General features: G+C 33.3%; 2 protein-coding genes across 13 annotated transcripts; one reads left to right on the forward strand and one right to left on the reverse strand.

Moving 5' to 3' along the window:
- Positions 1–3,925: 3,925 nt before the first annotated feature.
- LOC120354003 lies at positions 3,926–10,015 on the reverse strand. Of its 12 annotated transcripts, none has more exons than XR_005572765.1 (4): positions 9,878–10,004; positions 9,449–9,560; positions 5,621–5,822; positions 3,926–4,194 (listed from the first exon to the last, which is right to left on the reverse strand). XR_005572765.1 is itself a non-coding variant. In XM_039439753.1 (4 exons), exons 2-4 carry the CDS (start codon positions 9,478–9,480, stop codon positions 4,069–4,071), a joined length of 225 nt encoding a protein of 74 aa, XP_039295687.1. In that variant the 5' UTR covers positions 9,481–9,560; positions 9,997–10,015; the 3' UTR covers positions 3,926–4,068. The 12 variants fall into 12 exon arrangements, 5 of the variants coding, with proteins under 5 accessions (XP_039295687.1, XP_039295697.1, XP_039295668.1 ...); XR_005572757.1 differs by lacking the exon at positions 9,878–10,004 and adding an exon at positions 6,747–6,813 and having other exon boundaries at positions 9,449–9,634; XR_005572756.1 differs by lacking the exon at positions 9,878–10,004 and adding an exon at positions 6,747–6,813 and having other exon boundaries at positions 3,926–4,226; positions 9,449–9,634.
- Positions 10,016–10,913: 898 nt separating this feature from the next.
- On the forward strand, positions 10,914–26,233 carry LOC120354001 (protein O-GlcNAcase-like; the record flags this gene model as incomplete). The annotated part of the gene is given in 6 exon segments (XM_039439722.1): positions 10,914–11,424; positions 16,684–16,735; positions 21,732–22,065; positions 22,904–23,066; positions 24,033–24,308; positions 25,886–26,233. Coding segments are annotated over 6 exon segments (1,252 nt in total), but the record flags the coding sequence as incomplete, so codon positions are not given.

Consider the following 26,233-nt stretch of genomic DNA (forward strand, 5'->3'; position numbering starts at 1 on the left):
AACTTTCCAGATTCCGTTTTCTTTCCAGATCATAAACGGTTTCGACTATATTATTAGAACTTCTCTTGAAATTTTAAAAATTATTCTTTCCAAACTAAAACATTTTATTCCCCATTTCGTTCATAAATAAAAAAGTAACATTTTTTGCAAATTCGATAACTTGTTTATTTTGGCATTAATCGCGAAAAAACGCATATTAGAACAAAGCCAATGATATACTGAATGTATAAAAAAAACTCCAATGGAAAATTCAAACCGTTTATGATCTGGAGAGAAAACAGAGTTTAGCACTTCAACAACCCATAACTCGCTCATTAGACCACTCAAAAATTTCAGTTGCCACTTTTTCTCACTCTTATAATGATCTTAACAATTATATTGAAAAAGATTATTCAATTTAAATAAAAATAAAAGGTTTACCGAACAGCCTTAATATAGAGAGTAAAAAACTTATTGAAGAGACACAGAATTATTCAGTTTTGTACGATCAAAGTGATGAGAATATGGTTGAACGGAGAAATAAGTTGAAGTAAAAGTAGAACCAAATACGTTGAGCCAAAGGTATAATAGACATAATATAATAAATAATTAAATAAACAACAAAAGGTAAAATAAGGCACCCGTGATTGTGTCTTGAATTTTAAATTTAAAACAAATTACTGTAGATGAAGGCAGAAGATAACAATTTTATTGCTGGATATATATTTCCGATACATGTATTGTTAGGCACTGAAATATTTATACCAGCACTATGATTCTCATTTTCTGTGTCTACAGGTAATTAGTTTAAAATTTAAATTATAAATTCAATTTGATGTAACAAGATTTTAATAGTGTTATATTATCAACATTAGTTTAACACATTCAGAAATCAGACCGCAGTAGCACTACAGAACTGAGACACTGCTGTCGCCCGGATATGTGTGCTCTCCCACCGCCATTACCGTGTCGTGGGCTTAGCTCGGCCGTACGTCGGCGCGGGCTCGGTGCGGTTTTATATGTCCCGGCCTTGAGTCTGCACACAGGCGTTTGCTTTTTTCTATGACTGTCTGCTGCTCCGTGCGTTTGCCTTAACACATGGCAAGATGAAATACAAAAGGTTGCAAACAAGTTTGGTTATCAGTAGTGTACTATAAATATCGGGGACCGAGCTTCGCTCTGGAGTACAAAAGCATAACAATTTATTACGAAGAAGAAATTAAAATAACATTCATACAGAAATGTTCTATCTAATCACAGTAAATTGAGATTAATTCCCAGAGGAATGCAAAAATTTCCCTCACAAAGGCCTAGTTGCACAAAAGCCGGTTAAATTTTAATCCTGATTAACACGTGAACCAAATCAGAGAAGACCATTTCAAAAAGATGGATCTACTAATAGCCCGGCTTTTTTGCAACCGGCACTAAGTACCTGATTGAATGATTACAAAAGTTCAACAGCTGAGTCATAGTTTTGACACAGTCCCACACACATGAACTCGCTCACTCACTAACTTCCATCACCAACAGACGACGAAATAACTATTATCAGCTATTTTCTAAGGATGAATAATAATTATCCTTTTAATGTCCTTCAGCGAGTTTCGCTTATCTTCTGAATTTCGTGAGAATCGTTGGAGCCGTTTTCGAGATCCAGTGAAATACAAACATCTAAACATGTGAACAAAAGTTGCTGTATAGGATTATTATGATATCTGGGCATGAAATTTACATTATGTACCATACTCTGAATAAAACAAGTTGAGACTTGACTAAATATCTTTATTGCCAATTTGTGCAAAATATTCCAATATTCTTGCGCAAGTCCTTAGGACTGAATATAGGTAATTGATTTAGAAAATTGCACTGGTGATGTGAAATTAGAAGATATATCAAGTCATATGGGCTTTCATGAAAGATTTTACACAATTCGACAACACGGATATTTTGTTGAAGAATCAATTTATCTTATTAAGAGTAGATTTGCGCAGGAATCAATTCTGCCAATAATTGAGCAGAAGAAAGCTTGTATCGAAAATCGATTTCAGGCTTCTTAGAAAACGATTTTTTAAATGTTCGATATATCACACAAATGGTATTGATGTGTTTTTTAGGACCTGGTATTCTCAAACCATTATTTTCTTATAATAGTCCTACAGTATTGTATTATTTTTTTAGCACAGGCATTCATATATTATGCAGACCATTATAGTCTTTCAAAAAGATTATAAGCTTGGTGTACCAGTACTTTTTATTACCGTACTTGATACTGGTGCATTTGAGTACATTAGGTTCTTTTTTGTAATATTCATTTTGTTTTGTAAATAAATTGATTTATCTAAAAATAATGACAGCAAATTATATATAATAGCATACCATGATATATAATAGACTGAACCCAAAACTGTCTCTCTCAAATTTTAATAGATTAAATGTTTTCAAATAAATAAGGTTTGATTTCACATTGCTAAAATTTAGTCCAACTCTATAAAAAAATATAAACTAAGAATTTTAAATTTCCAAAGTTCCATGGAACCGGTGACTTATATTGGAAATGGAATAAAAAAAAAATTAGAAATGAAGTTTAGTTTACATTGAATTCAAATTATACAAATATTGGAAGATTCATGTTGAAAGTAAGCTTACATCAAATTTCTACCTAGAAAACAAAATATTTTGAATTAATATAATGTGAAGTAGGTAGCCTACCGTATTGTTATGAAATGATAGCCTAATGCACATGACTTTGCTGATATTTCAGCAAAGATTGTCATTACCGTATAGAAAAATAGATTTTAAGATACCATTACAGTAACTTAGTTGAATGGTGAAATCAAACACAAAATTTAATTGTTTATAACCAGCATTCAACTATAAGTTACTGTAGTGGTATCTTGAATCTATTTTTCTATAAGACAATCTTTGCTGAAATATCAGCAAAGTCATGTGCATTAGGCTATCATTTCATAACAATACGGTACTTCACTTTTTATTAATATAAAATATTGTTTATAATATTATTTCGGAGAAAATCAAAAGCCGGATATCATAATATGTGATCGAATTCTGCAGAATAAAGTTTCTGAGTGATTGAACTGTCGTCGCTATGAAAAATAGAATACGCTAGTTTGAAACTTCCCGCTCATTCCAGTCCACCCAATAGCGCTACTTCGCGCTAACTTTTTATCCAATGAAATTTCAAATGTGCAAATATGTAATAATGGTGTAGCCTACTATTCAAAACTTCCCATCATTTATATTCCTGAATTATATATGGGTTTTCAAGTCTGCAGGCGAGCAGAAAAAATATGTTATGGGTAATTCCACAAAAAATGATTACGGTACATGACAGTTTATGTAAGTACGGTACCTACGTTACTTAATGAAAAGGACCGCTCGACTGATTCCAAACCGCTCGACTGATTGTGGGTTGTACTGTATTTTATTGGTTGAAATTTAGCTTGATGAGTACCGTACCGTAGTAGGAAATAACAATATTTTCTGTTCTATCCTCTATGGTAGTACAATAGAAAGATGTAGGCCTGATAATAAATGTTATTCTATTTCTCTTTACTATTATTAGTAAGTACGCGAGTATAGTAGTTCGTAGTGGAAGAAGTACAGTTGGAGTGAAGCATCAGAACAATGCTCAACGAATAATAATTATGTCTTGTAGGCGAATATGTCTTTACTCATACTTCATAATTAAATACCAAATTTGGTTTTGGAAATACAAATGCTTCTGCAACTACGATTATTGACAAGTAAATAGAACAAATGCTGTAGTTTTTGTAAGTTATGATGGATTCGTTGAAGAATCATACGATAGAATCATCTTCTAAATTACATTCAGACTCTTTTTGAAACAATAGTAGTGTTAATACAATGTTCTAAAACTAAATGGATATACCGTATACAATGGATAAAAAAATATAAAATGTGACACTAACTTGAAAAAGAAACCTTTTATTTCAAAGACTTCTACTATGGAACAGCTAGTGCTTTATTACAATAATGTACAATACGTAGGGTAACTAGTAGAAAAATGCACTATGATACAGGAATAACAAATTCCAATTCAAATCAATCTTATTCCATTTGAATGGTATCACATTTACTTTTGAGTGCAGGATTCGAAGGTTTAATAGATATGATCCCAATCAAGGTAACCGCCTTCAAAAGTCTTTCGCCATCATAAGCCAGTCTTCTATGTGCCTGTAAAATGTTGTAAAATGTCAGAATTTGTCCTGCAACACATTAAGAAATCATTTAATGAAATAAGTTTGTATTTATTGCTGAATGAGCTATTTTTATAAAATAGTATAAGTAACAATATTATTTTCATTGGGTATTAGTAGTGCTGACATCAAAACTGAATTTTGAAGCTCAAGTGAAGGATAAATCTGAGAAGGCGAATCTGGGGTTGAACTTGGCATGGAGAGGCATTTAATAATGCTAAGGTAGACTTTCCAGCTAAATGTAAATGGTTTAAAGCTTGCGAAAGGGCTGTACTGTGTCACGGAGCTCGGGTATGGGATTACAGGCATATTACAATGTAAGTTACTAGGTTATTTTTAGGCTCATGGTTCAAACTGGTAAGGCAGGACAAAATACCTTATTTGATGGAAATGATTAATTTATTTGAGATAAGATGTTTGTAATTTGTTTAAGTTCCTTTTATTTGTATTCTCTGAGTTGTTACTATCGCATTAGGTATGATTTTCATGGGAGAACATTGTGTTGTTTTTTATTTGATTATATATATGAGCTTTTGTTCGGAATTAATAAAATTGATTTTTAGATAATAATTTGTTCTACGCATTTTTAAGATTTGTGTTTGACTGAAAAAAAAATTATTATTGAATTTTTCCGGCTAGCATTGTTCAATCAAGCTGTAAATTGTATGAGTTTTCATATATATATATATATTTATATATATAGTATTGTGTAATCTTGAATAATAAAGCATTCTTTCTATTTATTCTATTATCTATAATGCAAAAGTTTTCGCTAATGTGCGATGCACAAATTTTCTGTCCTAATGTCAATACAACCAGTTTGAAAAAGCAAAGCAAGTAAAAGCAAAGCAAATCTCAGTATAGTGATATGTAATTTTTGAATAGAATGATTTATCATTCAAACCTTTTTGTATACATTATTAGAAAATTTAAAAGCCTAGAGATTGCAATAAAAATTCAAGTAAAATTTGAGTTGACAGGTTGTTGAGGAAGCTAAAAAACTTTGAAATTCGATAAATTGGAAGAAATTAATGTAAAATAGTGGGAAGTAATTTTACATTTTAAATGTTAATTTCAGCAGAACTTACATAATAATGAAACAGGAAAGAATAAAAAATCTTAAATTTATGTATAATATGTAACTTGAGACAAAAATTACCGCTTCCCATGCTTGAATCTGTATAATCAGAATGCTTGAATCTTAATATTCATTGAAGTGATTTGAAACAAATTTTTCTTCATCACAATATATGGGCAATGCTCAACCATTTGCATCAGGCAAATGCCTAAAATTGCATGATGTCCCATAATTTAAAATGTCAATAGTCAAGAAATCACATTGAATCATGAAATAGTTAACATATTTCAAGAAATTATTTCGATCCTCAAAGCTTTTCAATTACTTGCTAATAGGAGTAAAATGAATGCTTTGATTACTGCGACCTTCCTTGGTGAACGGGTCCGACCACATTATGACAGAGATGTTCTTGAGAATTGAATAGGTTCCTGGATTCATGGATTTGATAGCTTTTACCACAGCTAAACAGTCGGCAAGTTGATTTCACCTCCTTCTTCCGCTTTTATGATGCAGTACAATAGGTTCACCTGGAATCAAAATAATGGACAAAATCAGAAATCAGATTATAGTGTAATTTAGTATTGTAATTATGCTTTATTTGGAAAAGTAAATTATGCATTTTCTCCTGTAGGAGGCGAGTTAATAGTATGTAGCACACCGACTAAATTGTCATCACATTGATATAAGTTCATGAGACTATGTTCTATGATAATCACCCGTTAGATGCACTTCATTCCAGTATTTCCTAGAGGATAGACGCGCATAAGGACACCTCAAGGATCAAAAACTTCATTCTTTTCACCGCTCTCTTTGATATCTGTAAAATACTTATTTGCAGTAGTGTAGCGTGTCTTCGTTTGTTATTCACGTGAAGAAATGCAGATGATCGATAAAATTTCTTGAAACTGTAAATTCCAATATATTTTTACAAATAATATAAAATGCAAATTAATTTAAACAGTTCAATTGTAACAACATTGATATTTTTACATTTCCGAGTATGTCAAATTATCCAATTCAAGAGAACATCTTATTTAACTAGGTAATTTGAGAGGTTTTATTGAAAAACGCTGTAACCAAGGTCTTAAGCTGAATAAAACCACTGAATTGAAAGTCAAGCACTTATTCTGATGCAGTATGTACGTTTAACATAGTGACTTCAGACTTTTAACATATCAGTGCTTCAAAGTGCCAGACGTTCAATCAGGTGGCATAATTCAGCTATAGGCCTCAGTCAGAACTCTTCACCTTAATATATCTCTTAATTATGATGTGTCCTCAATTGGACAATAAACGTGAGACCTATAGGACAATAGCACAATCTAATTGAACAATAGACTTGGATGTGTAGAAACATTGAAATCACTACCTTCACAGTAATTCTAAAAACCTAACATCCTTTTTGGGACTCTATATAAACCAATAATCAAGTAAAGTGAGGAACTACTTACCAAGGAATTGTGTCTTTCGGAAAGCTTTCTATGTGGTGACAGGCAGACATAACTGGCATTTTTATTTCTAAAAAGAAAAACGTATTAGTAGAAGAACGAGTTAAGTAGAAGAAATAATAATTAAAAAGATTGAATGCATCATACAGAGATTAATCTACTCTCAATCCACATGAAATTTATATTGATTTTTATTTCTAAGGGTTGCATCCATTTTGCACGTATCGTATAGAGCACTAGCTGACTAAAGAGTGCAGCCTTAGTTGTCTTAGCTATCATGGCCGACATATTCCCTGTTTTGATAAGCCTAAAAGTTTGGTCAGAATGGACTCCCTACTTTCAAATCAGTGAAGAGTGCGCAGGTGAATAGTGGAATAAGAGTGGTGGTGTTATATGGCGGAAACTATGTCATTTTAAGTATTCATGTTCATCATGCAGTGGTAAGGTGAGCATCGAGGCTTTATTGTTGGAACGTTCTTTAAAACAATGACAATGTGGTAGCGACGCAGATGCTTTTTGTAGGCGGTTTGGTTTGAATCTTCATGACAGTTCCTGATCTGGTCGGAATGGCTTATACTGGTCGAAAGGATCTGCACTTCCTAGAAAACAAGCTGGGCAACCTAAAAAAGGTGGGGTACCTGAAAATATCGCGGCAGTGAGGGCGTCCATTGAACAATCCCTATCGCGCTCTGTGCGGAAACATCCAGCTCCACTTGGAATATCGTCCAGAAAAGCAAGGCGAATTTTACACTTCGATCTCCATTTACACCCCTAAAAGATTATGGTTGTTTCAGACGACTGGTTAAAGCATACAGATGCAACGCACTCTTAACCTCTGTGCAACACGATAGGCCTACTATTCAGTGGTCTACAGATGAACCATATTTTCACGTCTCCGGATCAGTAAATACAGGAAGTACAGATCCAGTCGACCATACAGTAGTAAGCCATTCCTTAATGGCGTCGCATAGGTTCATCAGAAAGCCAGTCATGATGATTCAAACCAAACCACCTAGAAAAGGTTTAAAAGTTGCATTTTTCAGCGTTTTGATTCCACGCTCATATCTTGAAAACAATGCATTCAACCGACATAACAACTATTCAAAAATGAAGCTTGATACATTCTCTACACTTTTTGTTTAGTGAAATTTTGTGATATTCCCAACAGTTCCCCAGATATTCGCTCTTGAAGGTGTGTAATTCTTAAAATAGCAGGTTTTTATCCAATTTTTTGCTCTTTCATGGGTCATAGCTCTCCAAAAATGCATCATAAAATGGGGACTTTTGATATGTTCTCCTCCTAACTAGTTTCAACATAGCTGATAAGTCAAAAATGTTGTTTAAAACATTCCCTCCAAATTCCTTTGTCAATTGGTCTATTGTTGCAAAAATGGATATTTTACACTCAACACTAAAGCTGCTGCAAAAGGTGTTGAGAAATTTGTAAAAGTGTGAATTTATACATCAAATTGAGGAGAATTTAATGCTCTATAAGCTCATAATCAACATGGATTTTTCCCATTGATTTTTAAAAAGTTATAAAAGCAAAAATAGAAAAAAATTGGTGGCAAATGTGTTTTTTTTAATGTCACACCTTCAAGAGCGGATATCTCAAAAACTAGAGGAGATAAAAAAAGTTGTAGAATGAATATTGTAGGAGATCATGTAAGCTTTAATTTGTTATATATGATAGTTATGGTAAGTCCTTAAGATACATATTTTTGAGTTTTATGCGAGAAACCAAAAAATGGTAAATGGAAACCACAATTTTTATACTGGGACAAAGTCACCATAATTTTAACCTAAAATGACTTTCTAAATGATCACTATGTATAACAATTAAAATATAATTAAAAACAAAAATAAATGTACTCGCCGATATAAGTCTTTTAGAAATGAGTTTTCTAATAGGCTACGAAGTTTTCAGACAACAAAATCACAAGATGAAGCAAGAAGCTAGATTTTATGTCGATAATTCAAGTAATATACCGAGATTCGACAAGATATTGATTGTAAAACCTAGATAATGATCAAGGCTACGGATATAAATGTTAAACATCGATTTCGGATAACAGATATCGGAGATAAATGATTTGAATCTTTTTCCGCGACGTGGGTCAAAGTCACCCCGGTCGACGAGTCACCCCGGTATTTTACAAAGGCGACTTTCTAGAAGTATCTTAAGCCTAGGTGATGAAAAATGATACAATATAAGTAGAGTTATAATAAATGAGGTTATGTAGAGTTCTTTTTTATTATTGTATTAACTTAATGATAAGTTAATAGGAAAAATATCAAATAAAAGAATCATTGCTATAGATTCACAAAAAAGCTTGTAGTGCACCCAATAAAACACAGAAAGCGAGACAGGATAAGGGGCTAAGCTATCTGTGATAATAGGAAAACAGTTACCGTACAGGAAAACTTTATTTTCTATATGAAAACATAGCAAATCAAGTATGGGTGCCTCAGTAGCCTACCTACCTTTACTTATTGCAAATGTTAATTAATTTCATTAGATTATTGGAACACATCAACTTATATTTTATAGCTTTTATAAAGTTTCTAGTTTTTAATGTTCCCAAAAACCTGGCATTACTGGCAAGGGCTGAAGAAGTTAAATCATAAAGAAGTAAATAAACCATTTCACAAAACTTAAGTAACTACATCTAGTTTTAATAGGTTGATATTAAAAGAAAACTTACTTGGTAGGTTTTTGATATTTCATTAGCTTCATTAACTTGAGCCATTCGTTCTTCACAGAAAACTCAAAATATAGGTACGATATAGGCAGTAGTAGCCTAATGCTATTGTTATCTGAAAAATAGTTTCCAATTAGGCCTAGCATAAATTAAATAAATATAGGCTAAGTGAATTATCATCAGAATAAAACTAAATAGCCAAAATAAGTTAAATCAATAAAATATGGTATGCTACTCTAGTTTTAAGTTTGATGTTTTTAATTAAAAACATTGAAAATATAAAGTTGTCTTTCATATTGTATTACTTTATGTGATACCCATGATTATAAAATAAAGTGATAAACAATGAAACAATGTTGATCAACCAATCTCATTGATTCACAGTGAAACTTGCTTATTGTTTAACTCTAAATGTATTAGGAAATACTGTACCTATGTAACTAAGTTAATGACCAACAACCTTGAAAAATAAACATTAATTGTTATCATGGATAAATAGCAACATAATATTTCAATAGGAAAATTCAAATCCTAAATAATGAAATACTTACCAACATATTAGTCAGTTTCTTTCTTGTTATAATAAATATTTTTTTATTAGGTATGCTACATTATTGCTACTTCATTTTATAACTAATACCATAACCAACAGTAAAAACACGAATTAAAATTATAGATGTTTATAAAATAATAGTCATGTACATATTATGCAAATTTTCAAAACTCTGTTATCTGTTTCAAACAAGACTGACAACTGTTGATGAACTTATTCTAGGTTAACTATATATAGTGAGGTCTACGTTATAATGGCAGTGGATAAAGATAGAAGAATAGCGATGCCGATTCTCTGCATTAATTAATTATATTTCTACACTGTCACAAACATAATTGGAATCGTTGTGGACCTAGAAAAGGATAATACCACCGGCTTTGTCAAGGATAGACAAGGATAGCAAAACCAAAGTTGATCCAATAGTCATTATAACGTGGACCTCACTATAGAACCCTTCATATTTGTTTTGCGATAAATTTGTTTCATCACACATCTACACAGTCTCGCTAATAACGATCGATACTGTGAGTTCGATATATTTCCAATTCCACATACTTTCAATTCCACCAGCTGACAAGATATTTTGAGTTCCGCCGGCCTGCACGATATTCGGAGTTCCGCCTGTCAACATATTCGGAGTTCCATATATTTCCAATTCCGGCCAGCTGCAAGATATTTTGAGTTCCAGATATTCCCAATTCAGGCGACCCATAATATATAGTAACAAAAAGCACAGAGTAGAAATTCCTTCTACTTTGTGCAAACAGTTAACATTTCTCTTCAAAGATATAAATTTTTGTTAAACTTAACAACGTAGAATTGATCAATTCGCTTTGATTGCATTTATATAGTATACACTCAGAAAAACTCTCCGACAGCGGTTCTCATGGTCTCAACTTCCCACTCTATTTTCCATACATTTCTATGTCTATTCATTATAAACATAAAAAAATATTATATAAATAAAAATTAAGCTTCAATACGTCTCAGTTTGAGTAAAGTTTTATTATAAATTTGTTTGAGTACAGCTTTTATTATAAATTTCCAATACAAATCGTCAGTGAAGATACCATAAGACCATACCATTTAATCATATTTACCTAGGCTATAAAGAATTGAAGTGATTTGCATTCCAGCCTTACATATGAATGTAGTTTGAGTTTTTATACTTTTAGTCATAATTTGGCGAAAAATTGATAGTTTTAGCGTGCGTATTAGTGATTGCTACATAATTGTTGAATTATGTTAGAATTTTAAATTGCTGGTATGGCTAATTAATTTTATCTTTTATAATTTGAACAGATTGAAATATTTAAGGTTTGTGGTTGTGAAAACTTAATCTGTGGTATGGAAATGGCTGACCCAAGAAATGACGTTGAAAATTTAAATACTAAAAACGGAAACTTTATTTGTGGTGTTGTTGAAGGTAAGAGAAATGTTTCTAATGTGATATTCTTTATATTATTCTTTAAAAATTGAAGTAGCCTTGATGAACTAATAAGCAAGGTTATGTAGGTAGATGTGATTTTGTCTTGAATTAACCTAATAAATTTACTCTTATCAAGAAAAGTTGCGAAATGAGATCATCAAGGATCATAAAATTTAACTTTTTACGATTTTGCATTGTGGCATGTGGCAAAACCAAATTTGTTTATTAGTGCTTTAATGTCTTATCAATGTTTACCATTGAGTCATGTATTGGGTCTTGTTTGTATATTTTTTGACGATGTCTTGCATTATTGTTTTTAATGTTCTGACAATAAACAAATCTTGAATCTTGATGAAACGTTTCTTTTATACTTGTCCAGGCGCGGATCCAGGACCCTGGCCTGAGGGGGGGGGTGGCGATTTTGTGTTGGTGACGGAACCCCCCCCTCCGTTTGACACCCCCACCCGGAAATTTTTTAAAGTTTTTATTTAAAAACAGCATTTTAGAGCTTTATTTGTTTATATTAAATTAGATTTTTGAATTTTTTTCATTAAAATGCAAAGGTCACTTATTTTTCTGTAACTACAGTAGTTAGTCACTATATATATATATTTATAGATACACTATATATATATATATGCTTATATTTTATATTGTAGTTCTGATTTTTCAATATATTGTTTGAATACATAAGAGAAGACCTGAACCAATTTTTTCATGAAAATTTCCTTGTGCTACATACAGATGAGTGGCCCAAAAACCTTGTATTTTCGGTTCATTTTCAGCTATTTCCGCCAAATCCTGTAATCGAACTGAAAATTTGCTCTGGCCCTTTATTTAGATTCTGGAATTCCTAATGAAATGAGAAACTATGTATCTTCAATGAATACTGAGTTACAATTTTCCAAAAAAGAGTAAAATTTCAAGTAATAATCAATTTTTATAATTTTAGTTTATCAACAATATTTTCAGTCAAAAATAAGTCAAAATCCTTCTGTGCTCTACAATTTGAGACCAGGTAGAGCACTCTCTCGCATATAGATTTCCAGGTACACCTGACAACAATAATTATCCTTATTTTTGAAAACACTCAAGTTTTAGCTTCAATAATCATCAGCAATAACTCCTTTGCTATCACATTGAGATTTCGCATCATATCTTCTTTAGATCTTGTACTATGAGAATCGCCCGTTAGATGCACTTAATTTAGTGGAGAGGCATGCATAAGGACACCTCAAGAATCAACATTTTGAACAATCATAACTTTTGACACACTAATCAGATCTCATTGTACCACAACCCACAGCTGATTCTTCTTGACTCGTCAAGGCGGTTCGAAATCATGCATCATTTCTCTTTAAAAAAATTAACAATTTCCATATTCAAAGCTGCGTATCTTGTGAAATACTTCGGATGAAATTTCAAAATCTAGCAAAGATATGGGATGGTATATCCTCTTTCCATGACAACGAAGAATACTTTCGATTTCACTACCATTACAAAGTTACAGCCGATTCTAAAAATAGCGATTTCAGTTTTCATTTTACTCGCGATTTTTCTGTTAATCAAGAGTCTCTAAAATGAGTTGATACATCATAGGAACTCATGATTGATTCAAAATTGTCGACAATTCTATCCTCTGCGAGCTTAGTTGCCTAAAATTCATCTTGAATCACTGTTTCCTATCATACCACTGCCTATAGTGAGGTCCACGTTATAATGACAGTATTTGATCATCTTTGGTTTTGCTATCCTTGTCTATCATTCAACAAAGCCGGTGGTGCCAGTGTAGAAATTTGACAGTGTAGAAATATGATTAATTCATGCAGAAAATCGGCATCGCTATTCTTCTATCTTTATCCACTGTCAATATAACGTGGACCTCACTATAACTGTTAATATGAGTAAAGTATCTTCGATTTCTTGATTTCTTTTAATGTTTGAATCTTACATTACGATCATTTCCTTCCATGAATCGTTTACAGCAAGTAAAAGAGGAGATTCTATTCTAAAATTGAATATCAAGTTTTTTTATAATAACGGGTTACTGAGATACATAGCTCTAAATATAGAAATTGAAAATGTATTTGTGTATTGAAATACTGGTTAAATTACACTCAAGTCTGAATTTTTTATTTAGGATCGAATTCGACTTCTGATGCATGATTTCGAACCGCCTTGAGGAGTCGAGAAGAATGTGGTACAATGAGATCTGATCAGTGTGTCAAAAGTAATGATTCTTCTTGACTCGTCAAGGCGGACTCGTCAACTCGTCAGATTTCCAAAGCCAAAATTTAGTAGGCTATTAAAAATTCATTGGATTTGGTCAACAATATAAAGCATATTCCTGTTCTATCACCTCATAAACTTGTGTCATTTGATGTTACTATTTATTCACTAACATTCCGGTGGGAGAATGTCTTGAAAGAGCTGAGGAAATAATGAAAGCCTCTATCAATGATCATACACTCAGAGAAGAACTGATAGGATTGATGAAGTTATGCACTCAGCATAATTATTTCAAATTCAACAATAGATTTTTTGAACAAAGAGAGGGGTTGGCAATAGGGTCACCCCTCTCACCACTCCTAGCTGAATTATTTATGGATAAGTTAGAAAGTAGAATTATTGAAAATAGTAATTTCAAAGATAAAATTGTTTACTGGTTTCGATATGTAGATGATATTATTTGCTTATGGAAAGGAAGTAACAGACAACTAGACAATTTTCTTTCCTATCTGAATGGATTACATCAGAGTATAAAATTCACTGTAGAGGTAGAACAGGATTGTGTATTGAATTTTCTAGATTTAAGAATAGATCATAGCACTGGTTTTCACAAGTTTTCTATTTTCAGAAAACCAACCCTTACTGATGTTATCATTCCTCTTCATTCTTGTCATCCTATTTCTCACAAACTTGCTGCTTTCAATAGCATGGTCTATAGAGCCCTAACAATACCTATGAGCCATCATGATTTTGATATTGAGATCACTAAAATTAAACAGATAGCTGTCACAAATGAGTATGAAGAAAGTATGGTGGACAGATTATTGAGTAAAATTAATAGGCAAATTTCAATCAATTCTATCTTCGTAGGCTCAAACTGTGAGGAGAAGACTTGGATAACAATTAGGCCTTGTATCTGATAAGATAGGTAGGGAATTGAAGAGGAATGGATTTCATGTTGCTTTCAAGACCAAACCGATTTTAAATAGTCTATTTAGCTGGAGTAGAGACAAAATTGATTTTTGGGATAAAAGTGGGGTGTACAAACTTAAATGTGGCGATTGTAATGCTTGTTATGTGGGTCAAACTGGTAGAAGTTTCAAAAGTAGAATTAAAGAACACATCAGAGATTGGAATAAGCAAAATGGGAAATCTAACTTTGCAGAACATTTGATAACAAATAATCACAAGTTCACAGTTAAGGAGAATGTTGAGTTTCTGCATGTTAATAACAAAGCAGATCTTTGAATATTCTAGAGGCTTTAGAAATAACAAGAGTAATTGAGGAAAATTTCCAGTATAGTTTAAATGACCAGATTCATTTCAATCAATACAACACTACGAATTTAGTTTTATCATAAAATTGTAAGCATACATTAGTCAATAGTTTTTCCATTCACATATTTGTTTTATTATCTTTCACACTTGTTTTCTTTGTTCTTATTTTGTACTGCAAGTAAATTTTGTTAGCATGGCGATTCTGTTGCTTAAACCGCCATTTTGTCACACCGTTGAGTGGGAGGAGACTGTCTAGCTGGGCTAATGGCAGGCGTTCATGCCCTTGACCAATAGCAGTACTCGCCTACTAGTAAAAATTCTGCTGCTATTGTATTTAGTTTTAGTTTATCAGACATTGACAATGGTGTAATAACAGAAACCGGTCTTTCTAAGTATCAATAAATCAGTGGTTTTTGACAATTTCTTTGTTTTTTTTTCATTCAAAAAGTAATGATTGTTCAAAATTTTGTTCTCATAGAATATGATCTAATGATCTAATGATTATGGTGTGAAATCTCAATGTGATGACAATGGAGATTGCTGATGATGATTGAAGCTAAAACCTAGGTGTTTGCCAAAATACAAGGACCATTGTTGTCAGGTGTACCTGGAAATCTATATGTGAGATAGAGCGCTCTACCTGGTCTCAAACTCTAGATTTCAAATTACGCCCATAGGGATTATGTATTATAATTTAAATGGTAACAATTGAAAGATATAATTGATAAAAAACTGAAATTCATCAAAATTGATCATTACTTGAAGTTTTACCCACTTTTGAAAAATTGTAACTCAGTACTCATTGAAGATAGAAAGAACCAAATGAACTTATTTTATTAGAAAATTCATGATCTAAAAAAGACGCGAAGGAAATTTCTGTCCGATTACAGGATTTGGTGGAAATAGCTGAAAACTGGAAAATGAACCGAAAATATGAGGGTTTTGGGCCATTCTGTATCTGGCACAAGGAAATTTTGCATGAAAAAATTGGATCTGGACTTCTCTTTTATAATATACAAACAATGTATTGAAAAATCAGAACTACAATATAAATTATTGTAAGCACCAATGTATATAATGACTGGACGGGTAGGCAGTTTTTTTCAAACACCACTTGGATAGTGGGGGGGGGGGGCGATCGCCCCGGTCGCCCTTCCCCCTGGATACGCGCCTGTACTTGACTAGGCTAGCTAATCCTTTCTTTGCACTGGGAGAATTTTGTGTTGTAAATTGCAATCTCCTAACGGTATACGTCTAGGAAACAGAGAAAAAGATCCAAAAATGAGTTTGATTGGTTCCAAGCCCACAACCTTTTATTCATGAGTCGCGTATGCTATCAATCAAGCTACGGAATCTAGCTTGGAAAAGACTTGTTTAGTTGGGCTTTTATAGTTGTTTACGTAAACTTTGAATCGCAAATTGAATAAATTTGTTTGAATTATCAAATTAGAATTAAATGATTAATAGCAATGAAATAAGCGTCAATGATAATGCGTCATTCGTGTACTGTGTAAGCCAATACCTTTCCTCTATACCTATTCCTCTAATACAGGAATTGACATTGAACTGTGACAGTCAATTTTAAATGAAGATAGGCCTAAACCTTGTAAGCTCTCAACTTTGATCACTCAGTAAATTCGAGACAATGTTTTATTTGCTTTGCTAATTATTCCAATTACTGTCTTGTACTTAATAAAATGTTTAACTTTTCAATATTGTCATATTTACGAATGATTATATATGTTTTAGGATTTTATGGAAGACCGTGGACAACTGAGCAGAGAAAGGACCTATTCCAAAAGTATTTCACTTTTTTACATTACCGTACTGTATTATCTTAACTTTAGAATTGATACAATAACTTGAATAGGCTACTAAGTTAAATGCATGTTCGAATGTCAATGTGAACTATCTACAAAGTGAATCAACAGAAACTAATTTTTTATTGGTATTTTGAATAAACTTATTTTTTATACATATTCTGTATGTACAATATTAAAAAGTCAATAAAACTATACTTTGTGGTGAACCTAGGTTCCCATCTTTGCTACTTAGGCCTATTTTTTACCAAAAAATTATCGAAAAAAAGGCTCTGTTAACTTTAATTTATACCACTAATTGTTTTCATATTAATAATGTATTAAACATAAAAAACCATTTACAATATGAAAAATACTATTATTTTTATTTATTCAGTCATGCACAATTATTACAGTTATATGAGAAAGCACAACAGGCTTATGCCCAAAACTCCCTTTTCAAATGTATACCACAGTTCAAATAAAAATCTAGGTTAAGCTACTATCACTCACTAAAATAACAATTTACACGTCGAAAAACAAACAAATTTTCAATTAAAAATGGATATCATAAATAACAAAATTTCACAGAATTAGATACAATTAAACAAAATTCCTAAATGTTCAATGAAACTGGACAATAGTAGTCCAATTTAGTCCATAAACTAAACTAGTGAGGGTCTCCTGTGGTTATCAAATGATCACAGGTAAGGCAGCGTCTGTACTCCAGGTTAGGAGCGGCTGCAAACAGCGTCTGTCCCATATTGGGCGGCTGAAGGCTGGGCAACCAAGTGCCTAGGTGGAAAGAAAAGGGAAACTACCACCTTATAACTCCTCAGTAAATACATGACGGTCCTCGATGTTAAAAATTGCGAAGGTAAAGCTCCCCTTCATTCGGATCTCCGGGAAGGGGTAACAAAGAGGTCTGGAGAAATGGAAAGGAATAGCTTGGATGTGATGGGAATGAGTGAAAAAAGATGGGGAGGTAAAGGGGAAACGAGGACTGGAGAGTATGAAATATTTTACTCAGGAAAGGAAAAGAGTGGTGAATATCGATTCTGCTGAGCTGGGCAATTTTGCTGAGCCCAAAGGATAGATAAGGTGGAAAAGGTGAGATAAGTTGAAGAAAGATTAGTTATAGTGAAACTGAAGGGTAAGGGAAAATACCTGGTAATAATACAGGAACACATGCCTACAATCCAACATTTAGATGAAGAGATTGAAGAATGCTACAATAAAATCCAAGAATTGATTGATGAGGGAAAGCGAAGGACTTGTGTTATGCTGATGGGGGATTGGAATGCGGTTGTAGGGGAAAATGTAGATGGAAAGACTGTGGGAGGTTTTGGCTTGGTTGTAAGAAATGCAAGAGAAACAAGATTGTTGGATTTTTGTAAAGAGAACTCTCTAGTGATTGGTAACATTCTCTTCCAGGCTCACAAGAGACGGCGATATACATGGACATTAAAAATAGATAGAGAAAGATATCAGATAGACTACTTTATGACTCAGAACAGATTCAGAAATGGTTTAACAAACTCGGTTTGTCCTGATGCAGATATAAACTCGGACCATAACCTTGTGATAGCGGAGCTAAAGATGAGAATTGAAAGAGTGAAGGACGGAAAGAGAAGGGAAACATGAATAGAGAAGCATTGAAGGTTAGTGAGACAAGAGAAATATTGAAACAGAAATATCTTGCGAGTAGTGACAAACGAGGTGAGGTCACAGATCCAAACACAAGGCAAATATGGTCAATGGAAAAGTGTGATGAAATTGAGGAACTGAAGAAAGAGGGTAATTTTGAAGAGATTTACAGAACGGTAATGGAACTTGTATCTTAGGAAACAAGAGGGAACGCGAATGGAAAAAGAGGACAAGGATGGGGACATACTGAATGGAAAGCAAGAGGTACTGAACAGATGGAAAGGTTTTATAGAAGAACTATGAAGCAGATAGAAGACAAGAAATTCTTGATATTGAAGATGAACTAGCAGTTCAGGAGGAGGAAAAGGATGTTTATAATAAAACGTGAGGTTGCAAAAGCAATAAAAGAAATGAAAAACAGGAGAGCGAATGGTATTGACGAAATACCAGTTGAGATATGGAAGAGTTTGGGTGATGAAGAAGTTAAATATAGAAGTAAAATAGAGTGTGAGTTAAGTTATTATTTACATAACCTCTAGACCGTGTATTCCAAATTAAGGTTTAAAGCAGTTTTGGGTGAATGCCTGTTGTTTTTACCTGCATTGTATCTATTGTCTATGAATAAATAAAATAAAAAAAATAATACATCATATCCTTGTGTAATATGATACAGAAGTTTGAGCAGAGAATTCTGTTACCACTGTGATGATTCCAATTGAAAAGAAGAAAGGTACACTGAAATGTGAAGAATACAGAATAAGCTTCATTTCACATACAGCTAAGATACTTCAGAGAGTTTTGAATAGGGGATTTTATGGTAAACTTTATTGGTCAATTGGCGAAGAGCAATTTGGTTTTAGAAGGGGAAGAGGAACCAGGGATGCAATCGGTCTGATGATAGTGATTGAAAAGAGATATATATTGTCTTCTATGTCTTCATAGACATGGAAAAGGCGTTTAATAGAGTGAAATGGGACAAACGATCATTTTGAGGGATAAACGAATTTACTAAAGAGACAGAGGATCGATAGCAAATTTGTACATGTCCCATGAGGTAAGAATAAAAATAGGTGATGAAATGTTACAAGGAAGTGGAATTGGGAGAGGAGTGAGGCAGGGTGCTGCTTGTCACCAACACTATTCAACTGCTACCTCGAGGAAATGATTGAGAAGAGTTTGTTGGGTAAAAAAGGGTTAAAAATTTGAGGGAGGAGGATAAAATGCATCAAGTTTGCGGATGATATGTCAGTGCTGGCTGAATTGAGCGTGTGATGAATGTGTGATTGCGTAATTGGCTTTAAAGTGAGTGCGCAATGAATGATATGCTAAAAAGTATCAATCACTGTTGCGAAGAATATGGGATGAGAGTGAATGTAAAGAAAAAAAATAGTGATCAGCAAGACTCCGAAGAAAGCAACAATCAACATAGGATTGCATCGCATTGAACAGGTGTCAACATTCAGATACCTTGGATGTTTGATTAAAGAGGATATGCGGTGTGATTTAGGAGTAAAAGTGAGAATTGCAAGAGCAAAGACGGCATTCAGCCAGATAAGAAAAGAAGATTGGTGTGTAGCAGGATGCAAATGGAACTGCAGAAGAAGATGTCCAAGTGCTTTGTGTTGAGCGTGGCTCTATATGGAGCAGAAACCTGGACGCTCAGAAGACAGGAAGAGAAGAGATTGGAGGTATTCGAAATGTGAGTGTGGAGGAGGATGGAGAGGATCAGCTTGATATATAGGGTGCGGATTGAGGAGGTACTGCGTAGAGTAGGAGAGGAATGGAATATTATGGCAGTGATAAGGAGACGGAAGCGGAACTGGCTGGGACTCTTGCTGAAGTATGGTGGCCTCCTTGTGACGGCAATGGAAGGGAGGGTGCTGGGTCGGAGGAGAGTGAAGATGGTGGATGATGGTCAGGGAGGAGGGAAAATAGCACAGGACAGAGAAGAATGGAGAAGGAGGAATCATTTATATGGATCTGCCCTAGGGCAGAATACTGATGATGATGATGATATGAAAAAAAGTCTGTTACATACTTGTATTATTTTCTTTAAACTATCATGTAGCATCTCACTATAAAGTCTATTTGTCGGGATGCATTTTATCTAACATTCTAATCATAATATTTCAAATATAAATATTTTTTATAAAATACATTCCATAATCTGGGCTAATTCTACCAATTGAATACCGTAAATAGTACTGAAAAATTAATAAGAACTAATTATCCTAGTGAAAAAAATATTAATATTAGATAGTGTAAAAATAAGTTTGAATAACTTTCAAATAACATGTAATATTAGGTACCGTAATATACAAGAATTGCTCGCTACTTTCATTTCCAATGCTTATTAACATATTATATGTTTATACTTATATATAAATCAAACATATATGTTTATATATATATATATATGTGTGTGTGTTTGTGTGTTTAATACATTTTTAAATTTTGAAATTTTCACTCCTATCACTTCAACTGAATGAACTGAATGATATATATATATATATATAGTCTGTAGAATTTTTAATTCATTCAGTTGAAGTGATAGGAGTGAACATATCAAAATTTAAAAATGTATCAAACATATAAATGTTTGATACTTATAAACATATATGTTTGATTTATATATAAGTATAAACATATAATATGTTAATAAGCATTGGAAATGAAAGTAGCGAGCAATTATTGTATATTACGGTACCTAATATTACATGTTATTTGAACGTTATTCAAACTTATTTTTACACTATCTAATATTAATATTTTTTTCACTAGGATAATTAGTTCTTATTAATTTTTCAGTACTATTTATATATATATATATATAATATATATATATATATATATATATTGAACCAAGAGTTGAATTTCTTCTAGCAATAGACAACTCCCTATCTCTAGATCTAGTGTTCTCGCATGGTGTAGATTGCGTGTGAAATGAGGGGTTCCTCTGATGAAGATGAGAACTCTATGTATACATAGTTATCAAACGATTAAAACTTTATAATCTCTAAATAGCAGTTCCGTTGTAGAGTCTGGGTCTGTAGTTGATAATTTGTAATGTAAGTTTTTGTACTTTTATGAGTGGATCTAAATGATTGTAATATGCACATCTCCAGATAAGTATTCCATATCCAACAGTAGATTCAAACAAAGCATAATATACTGTTCTTGGATTTTGTGCAGGCAAGATCTCCGGTCCCCGGAGGTACTCCGTATTCAACTGTAGTTCCATTGCTGATATGTTCCCTAATCTTAACAGAGAAGTCGTTAAGGAATTACATCTTAACAATTGTGTTTTTTATTTTGTACGAAACTCTGAATTTGATAGGATGTGTTTTGCAGATTGAAAAAATGGGGAATGGATTCTTATTTGTATGCTCCAAAAGATGACTATAAACACAGAGCTTACTGGCGAGAGTTGTATACGGTAGAAGAAGCCGATCATCTCACGGGCCTGATATCTGCGGCCAGGGAAAATGGCATCAGCTTCTACTACGCCCTGTCGCCAGGACTGGACATCACCTACTCCAGTGCTAAAGAAGTTTGTGCGCTGAAAAGGAAACTCGAACAAGTGTCTCAGTTCGGCTGTGACGCTTTTGCCCTTCTCTTCGATGACATTGAACCGGAAATGTCCGAAGCTGACAAAGAAGTATTCCAATCGTTCGCTCATGCTCAGGTTAGTAACATTAGAACACATTGATTTCAAATTCAACGAATAACTTGTAGAATTTAATTGTTACATCAAGGGATCAATCTATGTATTTGTATTCTCATGCAATCATTATTTTCTTTAAGTTCAACTTTCACACTGACAAGTTATTTTCATTGAAACATTTTTTGTTTCATTTTCTACAGTAATTTGTAAATAGAAGATTCCTATTATGTGAAACATAATCAACCTAAAATAATCTAATCTAAACATAATCAAATATTTGTATTTATTGGAAAAAAGCAGTAATTGTACATAATTAAATTAATAAATTCAACAATTTTTATTAAAATGAGAATCATCGAAGTTGAAAAACAATTGAATGATCTATTTATTTTACATGAAAATATATAGAAAATGATTATACGAAGATCAAAGATCTTTGTCTACTAAATCTAAAGAATCTACTTAATCTTCAACAAGATTGAGTAGATCAACAAAGCAATTTAGGTTTCAAGTAGATTTCAACAAAGCAAAATATACTGTCATATTTTAAGGCTTATGAATGCATATTTTGAACGATCTGATAATAGATGTGGATTCAGTCCGACCTTTTTGCGTTCCGGATTCTCTGTGAACAGTAGAAATATGATGTGGGGTGATAGAGGGTGGTGTGACCAGAGGTGGGCTGCTGATATTGCATCAAACCAATAAATTTGATTAATGGAGATTGTTATTTGCTTACTTCAATTTTATGACTCAAAATATCTTCTTAGAATAGACGATGACTAAGAATATAATTATCTTCTATTCATCTACACATTTTACTTAATTTAAGTTTCAATCTAATAAATTTTCGTTGCAGGTCTCAATTACTAATGAAATATACGAGCATCTTAATCATCCTAAGTTCCTCGTTTGTCCAACGCAGTATTGTGCGGCTAGAGCCATGCCAACCGTTCAAAATTCAGAGTATCTCAATACACTGGGCTCAAAATTGGCTCCAGAAATCAATATCATGTGGACTGGTAAGAACAAGTATAATGTTATGTATGATTCTTGTAAATGAATAAATTATATTTATTACCTCTAATCTTACATTGTAGCAATTGGTTCGTCAGAAAATAAGTAAATATAAAACAATATCAAAATGAGATATGGATAAAGCAAAATTTATTATTTGGTGCTTGAAACACAGAAACACATATAAAGGAGACATGCAGTATCACATAATGTACGCGAAAAATTCCCCTATTCTATAAAGAGGGGGTTTCACAAGGAATGTATGGGTGAATATCAGTGTTGTGAGAGTCCTTGCTGATGCTGGCAGTCGGTTGAAGAGTCCCATGCTGAGGCTACCAGGGCTATTTTGAATCCTACTCAGTCTTGTGAAGGACAGATTGAGTTGGCTTCTGCCTCTTGTATTGTAGTCATGAAAGTCACTCCTCAAACTCAAACTTTCTAAGGTGCCCTTGATGGTTTTAAGGAATATGAATATGTAGAGGCAGATGATTCAGCACAAAACAGTGGGCGACAATGATCAACGACTATGTAATGCATAGCCTACATTCTACTGCTATGATTTTGCTGCCTCACGTATATTGTATTGTGAGAATATGAACTATTGCTTGTCTATAATGATTGCTTGTCTTATTCATCGACACAATTCATCACTACACATCGACAATGTAATGAGTTCTTTTTATGGCCAAATTGTAATCAATTGCTTCAGTGAACGGTTTTTTGCTATCATATTTTCACTTATTCAACCAACATTATTCTGTCAAGTGCATTTTTACAGAAGCTCTTAAGAGCTCTTATATCGAATCTCGTATTCTTATGTCCTCCTATATCTCTCACATGTCAAATCAGAATTAATAATTCTTTACAATTTTGAAACTATATATATTCTCCTTAATATCTTAGTACAGCTTCATGAATAAGTTCATAGTGAACCAGTAGCGTGTAATGATGATTTCTTGTTGTTTTAACAGGTGCGAAGGTTATCACAAGAGTCATAACAGTGGAGTCCATAGAAGAAATAACGGAAGTTTTAAGACGACCACCTGTGATATGGGATAACCTACATGCCAATGATTATGACCAGAAGAGAGTGTTTCTGGGTCCCTACCAAGGCCGCTCGCCTGACCTTATTCCCAAGCTACGAGGAGTGCTGACCAACCCCAATTGTGAATACGGCGCCAACTTTGTTGGAATTCACACTCTCGCTCAGTGGTCTCGGTGCAGTGTGGATGGCAAACGAGAACTCAGTCAGTAGAATCATCTACACCACATTTTACTTACACTCCACTGGTCTGTTAGGGATTAAATCAATGCTCTATTAAATAAATCATTGGCTAAATAAAATACCATTCTAACAGAAAATTAAATCAGTGAACTCAAATAGGCTAGTACACCTGAACTAGTAAAAGACAAATTAATATGAAATCACACTGACAGACTGATTCAATCTGAATATAAAGCAAAACAGCGAATAAGATAAAAACAATGTATTACTTTAACCTTCATAAATTGACAATTCAATACATTTGCTTGAATATTAGAGAAAATCAGGCTGTAGCATTTCGAGTTAGAAAACCCCATAGATTAATATAACTTTCAAAAGTATAGGCCTACAAATTGAAATACCCATATTGTGAAAACAATTTTTAGGACCTGTTTATAAGAACCAAACTCGATGAATTTCAAGAACTCTCATGTATTTAAGATACATGGAAAATGAAGATATTGGAATCCATATAAGAATCCTCATTTGCAAATGATTTTCTTCAAGTTACACATCCTCCGACTGTTCAAAGTGGTTGTTTCAAATGAATTTCATAACTTGGAATAATTAATTATTGAACACGTAATAAAATCACACTCTCGTGTCTTTACTATCCAACATCTAAACACAACAAATATGATGCTAACTGATCGAGTAAATCATTATTGTCAACGAACTAAAAAATGCTCTAGTCGGTAATTTTATTTGAAATTAACTACTGCATGTCGTTGAAGAAATGGATAATTCAAAGTGATATTCTTTATTGTTATGAAATAAAACCATGCAACTAGTGAAACTATCATGAGTGTCTCGTTTATTCAAAGCTCACTCAATGTCATAAGATTAGCAAATCTTGACGAATTTATCATTTATTGATATCAACAATCGTGGTTAAGTGGACAATACTGTCCAAACTTCGCCACGTCAAAAAATAAAAATGTTATTCTATTCTATTCAGTTTTATGAATATTTATACAATGTATACTCGGTTGAACGACCATAAAAATGAGCTAAGAATCTATTCATGAAATCAACCCTATAAAAACAGAAAAAAGGCAACATACCAAACCCAAAACTTTTCCTCTCCAATTTTAATTACATACCGTTTGGCCAATAGAATCGACTTCTTTGAACATTTCAATTTATTTAAAAATAAAATTGAATCTTTGCAAGAAGCCAGGTAAGAGATTATTGACACTTTTAATATGATTGATACATTAATTGATCTTCATTGACAGCTGCAATATACAAAGGCTTAAGCCGTTCTATTGCTAATAAAATAGCATATTATTATTATTATTATTATTATTATTGTCTAAATGAAGATGCACGGTAACCAGATTACAACAAAGTTATTATTATAGTGTTTCGTCATGGAAAACAACATCAATTTCAAAAGCTTGATATTAGATAACACAGATATTGTGTTTTTTTCGAAACTAAATGTATTTAATTTATTGATGTATTAGATAATTATTTTGATGTTTAGATTGTTCATATAATTTATTTGAATATTATGTTTTGTTGCTTGCTATTATTGAGGTTGGTGTTTTGTTGCAGACGACAGTGTGTCAGCGGACATAAAGCTGGAGACGGAGACAGAGGATGGAGGCCTGGGCGAGGACGTGCCGAGCTCGCTGCCGGCGAACACCTACCACCCGCGACGGGCGCTGCACAACGCCATCGCAGAGTGGCTGCCCGAGTTCAGTCGCACCAAGCAGGCGTGGGGGCCCATCGTCAAGCCCCAGCCTCCCCTCGCCCTGCCCATCCCCATCCCCGTCCCCGTCCTCGTGCCCTCTGTCAACACGTGCATCTCGCTCACATCTACCACCACCACCACCAACACCGCAACCGCCTCAGATAACAGCAACCAGCTGCATGCACTCGCGCAAGTCTGCAGTACGGTCA

This window comes from Nilaparvata lugens, chromosome 1 (genome assembly GCF_014356525.2).
Source record: "Nilaparvata lugens isolate BPH chromosome 1, ASM1435652v1, whole genome shotgun sequence".
Taxonomy (NCBI): domain Eukaryota; kingdom Metazoa; phylum Arthropoda; class Insecta; order Hemiptera; family Delphacidae; genus Nilaparvata; species Nilaparvata lugens.

Excerpts from the sequence above, each read along its gene's own strand:
- LOC120354003 (XM_039439734.1), bottom strand. The coding sequence starts at position 9,591 with ATGCTAGGCCTAATTGGAAACTATTTTTCAGATAACAATAGCATTAGG. Across the intron at positions 6,814-9,448 it reads AAATATCAAAAACCTACCAA|AAATAAAAATGCCAGTTATG; the intron begins GTAAGTTTTCTT and ends TTTTCTTTTTAG. Across the intron at positions 4,195-6,746 it reads CCGAAAGACACAATTCCTTG|GCACATAGAAGACTGGCTTA; the intron begins GTAAGTAGTTCC and ends AACATTTTACAG.